This window comes from Lynx rufus, unplaced genomic scaffold (assembly GCF_022079265.1).
Source record: "Lynx rufus isolate CCGP_SWC_20201006 ecotype Redwood Valley unplaced genomic scaffold, mLynRuf1.p SCAF_7, whole genome shotgun sequence".
In the NCBI taxonomy this organism is placed as follows: Eukaryota; Metazoa; Chordata; class Mammalia; order Carnivora; family Felidae; genus Lynx; species Lynx rufus.
The window spans coordinates 74,090,302-74,102,029 of NW_025814889.1; the positions used below are offsets into that span (position 1 = coordinate 74,090,302).

At 43.3% G+C, this 11,728-nt stretch overlaps 1 protein-coding gene across 1 annotated transcript; it reads right to left on the reverse strand.

The window, feature by feature from the left end:
* Positions 1–8,152: 8,152 nt before the first annotated feature.
* AMIGO2 (adhesion molecule with Ig like domain 2) lies at positions 8,153–11,460 on the reverse strand. Its single transcript, XM_047067007.1, has 2 exons — positions 11,073–11,460; positions 8,153–10,693 (listed from the first exon to the last, which is right to left on the reverse strand). The coding sequence occupies exon 2, from the start codon at positions 10,629–10,631 to the stop codon at positions 9,066–9,068; it is 1,566 nt and encodes a 521-aa protein (XP_046922963.1). The 5' UTR covers positions 10,632–10,693; positions 11,073–11,460; the 3' UTR covers positions 8,153–9,065.
* Between the last annotated feature and the right edge of the window lie 268 nt (positions 11,461–11,728).

An 11,728-nucleotide genomic window follows, 5' to 3' on the forward strand; every position in this document is an offset into this window, starting at 1 on the left:
CATATTTGTCAATCAAATCACTATATTCTATGTAACTAATGAAGGTCATTTTAAGGTCCTTATTACAAATTATATATAATAATTAGTGATGTGATTTTCAAGTGAATCCTTATGTGAATAAGATTTATTAATATTGATAGCTCCCGACAAACTTGGCCCAGAGTCAAGAACTACATTTCCTCTGGGTTTTAGGGAAAAGTCAAGGTTATTATAAATGGTTGCAGAGGGGAGATATTTGTTGTTTTCCACTGATTTGAAGTAGGTCAGACTGAGAGCTGAAGGCTTCCCTAAGGTTGTAATTAAGTATGAATATTTTAAAAACGGAGAACAAATAAAAAAGTAAACAACTTCTTTTAGACTTTCACATCACAGGTCTTTCATTATGTTTCCTCCTCAGGCAAGATGCTTTTCTTCAGGAAAGGAATACAGTTGAAAAAAAAATCAAAAAAACTTAGCGCAATAGCTCTATACAATCTAGACTTTAAGAAAGATTCACTCAAGCATGAATGCTTTCAAGAAGTATTTAACCAGGCAGAGTTGGGGCAAAAATGCACACAAATGCTCAACAAGCAGCCTGAATTGTTGTAATTTAATTCTGCAGGCCGGTCTGATGTGGGTTCTTCCCCGGCCCCGCTTGAAAATCACATCTTTCTGTCTCTTCCCACCCAAATCATTCACTCTTACAAAACCAGCTTAGTCAAATCAATATCTAGGCTAGCAGTATAAATTTAATTACAGGGAGGCTTGGATAAACATTAGCTCTAAGACATTCCTTGGTCTATAGAGTGATAACTGAATTAAGTAGGATTATTTCATCATTACCGTGTTAAGCCTACATTGTTACACAAAAGAAGCTAATATTTCTAACTCTTTTTCACCTAGCAAAACATGCCATAAGCATTTACATGAGCCAATTTAGTATGTTTTCTCCTTGAAGACCTATGAAAAAGGACTACATTTTCAGTGCAGAGTGGAATGTGAAATGAGGCGGGTTCATACTGGACCCCAACCTAAAGCCTCAGATCCAGCTGCTGAAGGGCCCCGTTTTAAGGCAGTTCCCAGGGCACCGGTGTGCTTGTTTCCGACAACTGCTTTAGTCGAATCCCCAGGGACCGGGGTACATTCACAGTCTCACCTTCCATCAGGTCCACATGTCCAGCTGTGAGAAACAAACTGGATTTCTCTAAACATACAGACCTCCTTGAAGCCTCCACTCAGCCATTACTTTTTCTGGGAAACTTGCCCTGACCTTCCTGTCTTTGGGCATTTCTGTATCAGCACACTTGCCTCGTGATGAAACCATATTTCTGTCTCTTTTCAAAACTTGGGAGCAGCAATATAGTCGTGGTATAGTGTAGACAGTAGTACAGTGTAGACATTAAGAGCCTGGGTTCTGGATGGATCCACACAAAACTAGATTTAAATCCTGACTTCTTTACTATATGTTCTTTAGGCAAATCACCAACCATTCCTAAGCCTCCGTTCTCCACCTGTAAAATGGACATAAAAATAATACCTTCTTCACAAGAATGAGAAAAAATATGTAAAGCCCTAAGCACGGAGCTCACATGTAAAAAGGTTATTATTGTTACTATTATCGTTGTTGCTGTTATTTTCATTCCTCATGTTGGGGCTGGGATATGTTCATCCTAACTGTGGTGGGGGCAAGGTGTGGAGCTGCAAGTGTAGAGAGAGAACCAGTGTGAAACGTTGAGGTCTCTTTCTCCTATGGATTTGGTTTAAAATGATAATAGATTGGCAGGATCTATTTATATCTATTCACTGACATTCACTTTAGAGTGCTATTGGCTAGCTTGCACCATCTTCTTACCATACGGGCTTTTTGAAAGTAAGGGTCTCTGCCAGCACAAGGCTGGGGTATCTATGGTATAGTTTTCTAGTGTTCATGCCCGGCTGCATTAGTCCAGTTGGCCAAAGCAAGGTCTCTGCCAATTATCTTCCTTTTCTCACCTCTTATTTGACAGAATAGTCTCGAGTAGACAAATCAACTCTTACTTTTTTTTTTTTTAATTTTACAGACAGAGAGAGAGAAATCGTGCAAGGAGGGGACAGGGGCAGAGGGAGAGACAGCAAGAATCCTGAGAGTGTCCTAAGCAGGCTCCACGCGTGGGAACCCGACTCAGGGCTCAGTTTCAGCTTCAGGGATCATGACCTGAGCTGAAATCAAAAGTCAGATGCTCAACTGAGCCAACCAGGCGCCCCATCAGCTCTTACCCTTGAATTAGTTTAATAATGTTTCTTCTCTCAGTTGTACTGTAATCTCCTATAAGGGGAGAGAGTAGTTATTACACAACATTTATGGTCTCCATAATATCTAGCGATGCTCAATTGTCTTTTCTTGGCCGTAACTGGCCAATTGTCAACAAGGATTTGACCCTTAATCCCATTATACTTGATTCTATGACATTAAGATACAGACACTACGAAATTCTCTGAGAATATATTTGATGCTCTGCTGACATATTACCTAATATGGATGTTTAATCAGATAAGCTACTGAGGCTGTCTTGTGAAATAATTTCAAAAATTATTTTGAGAAATCTAATTAAAAAATTTTTTTTTGAATATTTTTATTTGTTGTTGAGAGAGAGAGAGAGAGAGAGAGAGAAAGGGCATGAGCAGAAGAGGGGCAGAGAGAGAGGGAAACACAGAATCTGAAGGAGGCTCCAGGCTCCAAGCTGTCAGCCCAGAGCCTGATGCGGGGCTCGAACTCACAGACTATGAGATCATGACCTGAGCTGAAGTCAGACGCTTAACCTAATTTTAAAATTAGTTGGAAAAGTATCCCTGGCTTTGAATTGTCCCTACCACTCTTCTAGAAATTTAAAACAAACTCTCAGATATCTTCTCCAATTGGACTATTTACTTTGTAAATTTGGGTCATTTTTAATTTAAAAAATTGAATTGAATCATTTATTCATGTAAATATCTTAAATATGTCATTTATAATGATAAAATGGATATTTTTCTTTTTTACATATGAAGCAATTTCATGTGTGAAGGACAACCAGACTGAAAAGAGTCAGTAGACCAGAGGAAGCCTTGTCTATTAAACCTGTATCTTAAATAGATTTCCAATTTTGCTACTTGTGACACATTGTGTTTTGCAGGGGGAAAAAAACTTTTCTACCTTCATTATGTCTAAAGGATTTATGATCTTCTGCCCTTGAATTCCTCTTCTTCCAGATTGACTTTGGGCACTAATCCATTCACTATTACATTTATGGAAAGTTTACCTATGACCCATGCTTTACAAAGTAGTTCTATTGGTAGAACACCTATAGGACTGTTGTGCAGAGTTATCTTTTAAATGACTCTCGTGGTAAAAATGGCTGACTAGCTCACGGTTCATGAGTTCGAGCCCTGCATCAGGCTCTGTGCTGACAGCTCAGAGCCTGGAGCCTGCTTCAAATTCTGTGTCTTCTTCTCTCTCTGCCCCTCTCCCACTTGCCCCTGTCTCTCTCTGTCTCTGTCTCTCTCTCAAAAATAAATAAACATTAAAAAAAAAAGGCTGATTAGTCAAGTTATCTGGGAAAATCATTTATCCTTTTGAGCTTCTTTTTCCTGTCTGTAGTGGGGTGGAATCTTGCCCATTTTTTCAGGGCTTCTGTGATAGGGAATGATAATAACCATCACCCCTCACAGTGTGTCTGGCACTTAGTAGGTACTTAAAAAATTAAACCCAGTATAAATACTGTATATATCACATTTTATAATTTACAAAGGGCCTGTGTTTCCACACTCTGTTTGCTCTGGTCCTCACTATTGAAGGGCTCCCCTCCCTGGAATCTATCCACAAGAAACATGGTCCTTTATAGAGTCCTCTAAATTATTCAAGAAGTTATTACATGAGTTTTTAGTTCTACTTTTTAATATATTACTATGCAATAATGCTTGCAAGGGCAAACTAATCATCTATCCACACTAACTTCCTTATTTTTATAATAAATAAAAATAATACATAAATAAACAATTTTTTTATAAATAAAAAACAGGGCTTTGGGGACCGGCTCTTGGGCAGAGAGTCATAAGAGAACCATGAAAGAAAACTTTTATTTTTAATTTAGGGGGGGAGAGGCAGAGGGAGAGAAAGAGAGAATCTCAAGCAAGCTTCATGCTCAGCATGTCACGGGGCTCAATCCCATGACCCTGGGATTATGACCTGAGTCTAAATCAAGAGTCAGATGCTCAACAGACTAAACTACCCAGGAAGCCCCCAGTGAAAGGAACCTTAATATTCTCTTTAAAAACTATTATTCGGGGTACCTGGGTGGCTCAGTCAGCTGAGCATCTGACTTTTGATATTGGCTCAGGTCATGATCTCCCAGTTCATGGGTTTGAGCCCTGCATTGGGCTCCTTGCACTAACTGTGCAGAGCCTGCTTGGGATTCTCTCTCTGCTCCTCTCCTGCTCATGTACACACTCTCTCAAAATAAATAAATAACCTAAAAAAAACCCTATCATTCTATTATATTGGAAAAACAAAGGAGTTTGGTTTTCTGCAGATGAAATCTATACTCCAACATCCATGGAACATGGCTTCACTTTACTATGATATAATCAAATCTGAAAGCTTGTAAGTTTATTGTTATCCACCAGATCTGTTCAAATAAAAAATATTTTTAAAGTGAGAGAATCAGAGATTTAGTCATCTCAAAGTAGTTATTCTATATTCTAGAATATTAGAATATTTTTAATATTTTATTTATTTTTGAGAGGGAGAGAGTACGAGCAGGGAAGGGGCAGAGAGAGAGAGGGAGAGACAGAACCTGAAGCAGGCTCCAGGCTCTGAGTTGTCAGCACAGATCTGATGCGGGAGCTTGAATCCATGAACTGTGAGATCATGACCTGAGCCGAAGTTGGATGCTTAACCAACTGAGCCACCCAGTGCCCCTACATTAGAATTTTTTTAAGAGAGCACTACAATTCTTTTTATTAACAAATCCATTAGCGAGTAATAATAGTGTATTCTGACAGAGTCCTAACCACAACATTTGCCGTGATCCCAGTTTAGAATATATTTCATCAAAATAGGGAGAATCAGAATGGAAAATGAAATTGAAAATTGAAAAAACTTTTTTGAGTACAATGCATGGGCCTTACCCCAAACCTTTTCAGGCAGAATCTCTGGTTGGGGAGTGTGGAGAGGGAGTGTGTAGCTGCTGGAAACCCTTGTTTATCTACCTTTCCCTTACGATTCTATCGAGAAGCCTGGTGTCAGACCTATTACTAGATCAGCTGGTAAACACTAGAGGACACCAGAAAAGTGGGCAATAATCAAGCAGCATTTATGGCCAAGGAAAAGCCAACGATGTGTGAGGATGTTTAGGCTGTATCCTGTTTTAACAGTACTGAGCAGGGTAACCCAAAATCAGACATCTCTTTGGAAGTTGGACTGACAATGTATCTTCCTGTCTCTCTTTGTTTCCACCCCAGTAAGTTTTACCTATATCCCTTGTGATGAACATTTTAGAAAAATGTTTATTTGGAAAAATGAAAAGCTGTTTTTTTTCTGGGCATATAAGTCAAGCAACTAAAGCCAAAAATAGGGGCACTTAGGTGTCTCAGTCGGTTAAACATCCAGCTCGATTGCAGCTCAGGTCATGATCTCATGGTTTGTGAGATCGAGCCCCGAGTTGGGCTCAGTGCTGACAGCATGGAGCCTACTTGGGATTGTCTCTCTCCCTCTCTCTGCTTCTCTTTCTCTCTGTCTCTCTCTCAAGATGAATAATTTTTAAAAAGCCAAAAGTAAGTATATTTACATCTCTTCAGGCCAGACAGTGAAAGTTAATGTAGAAGTTGATTATAAATAAGAAAATGTTTTAGGCCATTCTTTCAGATTATAAACCTTAAGAAAAAGTATAGTTAAGAAATTTAACTCATGATTACCTATAGGGTCCGTTTGCCATAAAACTAGTATCATCTAATTATAGTGAAAAAATACTCTAAGCCCAGGAAATCTTTTTTTTTTTTTTAATTTTTTTTTGAATGTTTATTTATTTTTGGGACAGAGAGAGACAGAGCATGAACGGGGGAGGGGCAGAGAGAGAGGGAGACACAGAATCGGAAACAGGCTCCAGGCTCTGAGCCATCAGCCCAGAGCCCGACGCGGGGCTCGAACTCACGGACCGCGAGATCGTGACCTGGCTGAAGTCGGACGCTTAACCGACTGCGCCACCCAGGCACCCCAAAACCCAGGAAATCTTATCTTTGGTCTCTGCTTGATTTCTCCAATGCATATCCATTTCTCTCAAAACTGTGTAATAAAAAATACTAAGTATCTTAAAAGAATAACCTAGTTACATAATCCAGATTATTACTTGGAAGGAAAATTATATAAAATTTTGAGTGGGACAAACTTAAGGTACAAATTAGTTCTGTTCCTATATTTAAAATACATGTGATCAGGCTGCTACCAGAAAAAAAAAAAAAAAAACAGTTATACCTAAGAACTTAGAATTCCACATCATAACATTCAGCAACCTGCTTCGTCATCACCATGCCATCCTACTTTTGTTCAAAATACAGCTTTGTTTTTCAGTATTCAGGATTTTTGTTTGTTTTCATTTTGATCGTACATATGTTAGTTTTGGTCTCAGCTCAGCCTCTCTTTTACCTGAAGTGTATTAGGACCAACCAAGATCGGGCTCCACAAACGCCCCACTCCAAGCACCGCCCGTGTCCTCCTGCCAAATGCAACACATGTTTCCTAGGATCAAGGGTTTTGAGGGATCAAGGTCTGTAGGGATCCTGTCCAGAAAGGGTGCAATTCAGAGACCCTCTCTGTAACTTCCCTGCCAGCGTCTGGCCCTGTTCTTTGGCACTCTCAAAGTCACGGGGATCACGGCCCCTAGAGGCAGCCCCACCCATTGCTGCAAAGCATCAGTGGCTCAAGAGTTTTTCCTTGTGTCCAGACTGTGAAGCTGAACAAATCACAGCATCTTTGAGTGAGTTTCTCCAAGTATGAAGGAAGAAAGAATGAGGACTTCAAAGGCCATACAAATCACAGTATTCTTCCTAATTACTTAAATGGCAAGAACAGGAATAAAACGTTTGCCAGTAACATCTTTGGGTCTAAAGGGATCTTATCTAACTGGTGAGGTCTGTGTTTTAAAGGCAGAGATGGTTAAGTTTTTTCACATCACGCAACAAAGAATTTTCAACACTGTTGAGTAGCGGCTCTGTATCTATTCCCTGGGGTCCATATCCCGGCCACTCACTCCCTCCTCAAATCCCTGACCCGTGTCTGCCACTGGATGCCTGGCTTGGCACATACAGAGCTGTCACCAAATGCACACGGTTTCCCCAAAACCCCCATCGCCAAAGTCAGTCTTCCCTCCTCAACTCCTTCTTTGTGTTTTTGTCACTGTTGCCCATTTCCACCTTTTAAAAACTCTCTTCTCTCTTAGTCCCGGGGACCATGCAGCCCTGACTCTCCTTTGCCATTTTCTGACCGCTCTTTTGTCTCGTTCTTTGGCTCATTCTCCATGCCTACTGCTAAAAGTAAGCATTCTTCGCCAGGAAGAATTCTGTACCCGAGCGCTGTTTCCATCCTGGTCACTAATTCACTGCGTGGTCTTAGATAACCCACAATCTTCTCTGGGCTTCACTTATCTCTAAGGAAGGGAAAGAGCTGGGCTTGATGGTCTAAAATGTGCCTTTGGGCTATGCAGCGCTATGCTAGTCTGTCCTAATCCCACTCCTGTGTTTCATCACCATGTAGGATAGTTTCTGAGAGCCAGTACAAGTCTGTGATGGAGCTAAGGACACCCAGAAATCATCCCTTCCAGTGTGAGAAGGAACCTAAAACATCACCTTGTCTGAAACCTTCATGTTACCGCTGAGGAAACCTGGGTAGAGAACGAGTACACTCGGTCACCTTACAGCAGACATGGAAACAAGGACGAGGTCACCTAGGCCCTCACTGTGTCGTAAAATTGGAGCTGGTCTTCTAAACCCGACTGAAGTGAATCATGGTATCAGAGTAAAATGTCATATGGAAGGTATAAATTGGGTAGAACACTTTAGAGCCTTTCTCCCCCTTTGACAAAATAAACGTATACCGTAACTCCAAAAAATGTGGAGAGATATCTGCTTGAGAGGGTGCTCGAGACAAAGTAGAACAGCGTAATCACATAGAACATCTTAGATTTATGTTTTTAAGTAGCCCAATAAAACAGAACGTCAACTCACACAATACATGTATTTACATTAATTCAAATGTCCAGCGCACAATACAGGAGAATCTATTTAATAGTTCATATAATTTGATTTACATATACACGAGCATATAAACAAATACCAGTCGGCTAGGACAAAGGCTTAAGAAGTTACTCAGACATTTTGGTATTGATGCCTACATATTTATGGCAACAACGAATGATGACTTTCAACTTTCAATAATGTCTTTTGTTCAAGGATAAGGAATGTACAGAATGGAAAGAAGACAGTCAAACAAATGTACCTTTATTGCACTATTTATCTAACACCATATGGGATGTGGCATTATCCGGCACATTTTATCAGTGTCGTCTGTTCACCGTGGTCTCAAGTATGAAATTAGCTGAATTATTCCCTAATCTAACCTTACTTTGTGTTTTATAAGTACTGTTCTTCCTTCTACAGCTTTTAAAAATGAAATAGGACACGGATGCTTGTCTTTAAAATAACTTTGGTCCTAAATAAGCTAGTAAAGTCTCTTCTTAAGGAACACTAATTCACTGAAAATTTATTTTTTCTGGCAAGAATCCTGAATAAAAAGACAATGTCACCTCCACACCAGCTCTGAAATGATCAGTGGTGCTAGAGACCAAGCTATTGTCATCTAGAACTTACACTTTGGAAAACAACCCCACCTTTCTCTGGCACATTGAGAAACCAAAAGTGCGTTACCACATTTCCTCTTAACCAGTTAAAGAGACCACTGGGTTGCATTTCAAAACGCAAAACGACACCATTTCGGTCCTGCTGTTTATTTTGCAGACTGCGCAGAAAGTTAAGTATGGAGAGTTAAATTACTATACCATACAGATACAGGCACAAAATTAAGTGGATGCCACAAAGGGTGTGTCTGAAAACACAGAATTGACTGAATCTGAGTCGGATTTCACCCTCGCGGACTTTAGGATGCCCTCAGCTATAACCGTCTCACTGGGAAAGAGCCTGACTTTCCCATTCTGCCCTGCTGCAGTATCCTTCAAGGGTTCCAAAAACACCACTCTTTTACCGGCACCTGCCTTCCGTTCATCAGCGGGGGCATCACTAGCAGGACCAGGATTGAGGATAGACGAATGGGCATTGCTTTGGTTGAGAACGTTTTTTTGTCTCTTGCTTTTACACTTGCAGGGACAGGGCGTCAGATAGAGATACAAAAGTACCAACACGATACTGGCCACGCAGGCTGCGAGAGTGGTAAAAGCTGTGTTAAATGCCTCATGGGCATGGGATCTGTTCACGGTGAAGTTGCTCACGTTTATTGTGACATCCACAGTCTCATTTAACAGGCGTTGCCTGTTCATCGCAATACAGGAATACACTCCAGCGTCCTCAAAACGAGGACTTTCTATAACCAGACTTCCATTGCGAAACACGTGAAAGTTTTCCAGATCTTTATCTGGCTCCAGCAGTCTGTTATCTGGACCAACCCAAATGAAATCAGTATTTGCATTACCAGTCTTGCTGTCACAGGGGACAATCAGCCTTTCCCCGACTTGAGCGTCATGAATAAAGCCAAGTGCACGGAAGGAGCCGTTGATGATACTGTCCGAGCAATTCATAAAGCTATCCTGGAGCAGAAGCACCTGGTGGGAGTGCCTAGAGTCAGACCACAGGCGGCAGGTATAGTCATTCTTAAAATCCATCACTGAGCTAAAGTGCCTACGATACCAAAAGATGAGCAATGAATAAAGGGAACAGTCACAGACAAATGGGTTGCCATGAAGATAGATGCCTCTCAGCTGTTTTCCTGGCACTAAATTAATATGGTGCATTGGCAGGGAGGGGATTTGATTATAAGAAACATCTAGAAACATCAGTTCTGCCAGCTTGAACCTCCCAACATACAAATCCATGGGAAACTGCGTCAGAAAGTTTCCACTTAAGTAGAGTTTTTGCAACTGGGAGAGCCCTCCAAAAGCAGAAGGGTCGAGATAGGAGATGTGATTGTTGTACAGCAGGAGCACCTCCAGAACCTTCAACTCCTGGAACACTGCACTTTTCACGGTCTTCAGCCTATTGGATGATAAGTCAAGACACTTCAAATTTGGAGTTGTGGAAAAACTGCCCGTGGAAATGCTGGTGATGTTGTTATGACGAATTATTAGAGTGTTCAGCTTAACAAAGGATACGGGAATCCACTCGGAATCCAGAAGCCCGATCCTGTTGTAACTCAGATCCAGTCTCTTCATCAGTCTGAACAGGTTGCCAGGCACCTTGGACAGGTTTTTGTTGGTGCAGCTCACGATGTCAGTGGCACAGATGCAAGCGGTGGGGCACACCCCGGAGGCGCCGCGGCTCACAGTCACCGTGATCACCAACAAACACAGCAGCTCCCTGCAACCCGGTCTGACAACTCCAGGCAGGGTGGGCAGTGTGTGTAAACGTACAGACATTATGGTCGCCTCCAAGTCTCTTCCTGGCGTCTTTCCGCCAACTCAGCTTCCCACCAGTGAACCTGGTAAACAATCAATATTCGAAAGGGGGGCAAGAAAGCAAAGTTAACTACCACCAGTTAACCCTTCAGAGTCATACCTTGCTTTCTCCCCAATAACTTTTGAAATGCAGGCTTGTTTCACGCTGGGGAGCCTCTGATGCCTTTTTACCGTGAAATGCAATTTCCCCCGCCCCGGGTTATTACCCCTGCTTACAGACATTTACAGTTACAATCTGTCAACACAACCGTCTCAGCATCAGAAATTCGGGATTTTTGTTAACGTGCATCCTGCGTCGTTTTTTAAACTCCCTCCGACAGACACAAAAATACACAAACGCATCCTACAAACAACTGAACGGAAATACATAGGAAGCAGAGCAACATCCAGAAAACAACTCACAGAGCCGAAAAGCCTCACTGGCTCTGGGGCTAGGCCGCCGAACGGTGGTGTCTGCTGGTCCGTGAGTCTGTCTGTCTCTGTCCGTCACTCCTGCATCTTCCGAGTTCCTTTCCCTCCTGCTCCCGGCGGGCGGCAGCCTCTCGCTGGCTCTCAACTTTGGGGAGTTTCACGCGGCGGCGGCGGCGGCGGCAGCCACCCGGGGCGCAGGAAACGTCTCGGCCGGCTGCGGTCGGGTCTCCCGGGCTCTCTTCATCGCTCGGCTAAAGGTACCGCCTCGGCGCCCTGGCCGTCGTGTGTCCGCGCGCGGGGAGCCCCACTCCGGGAGCCGGGTCCGAGGGGCGGGGGCGCCGGCAGCGGATCGGCCCCGGCCCCGCCTCCCCGCGCTCCGGAGCCAGCGGGACCGAGGGTTCCCGCGCGCCGCCGCCAGGGTTTTATCCCCGCGCGCCGGGTCGCATGCGGGGCGGGGAGACGGCCCCGCCCCTGCGCGTCCTCCCTCCGGCTGGAAGCAGCTCGGAGGCCGCGGGCGGGAGCAAGCTGGGCGCGTGGCGGGGGGCACGCGGCGCGGGGAGGGGGCGGCGGCGCAGCCAATCGGAGCGGCGGCCGGCGCCCCCCTCCCCCCCCCCCACGCCGCGGCCTCTCCGCCACATCCCCCCCCC

Excerpts from the sequence above, each read along its gene's own strand:
- AMIGO2 (XM_047067007.1), bottom strand. The coding sequence starts at position 10,631 with ATGTCTGTACGTTTACACACACTGCCCACCCTGCCTGGAGTTGTCAGA.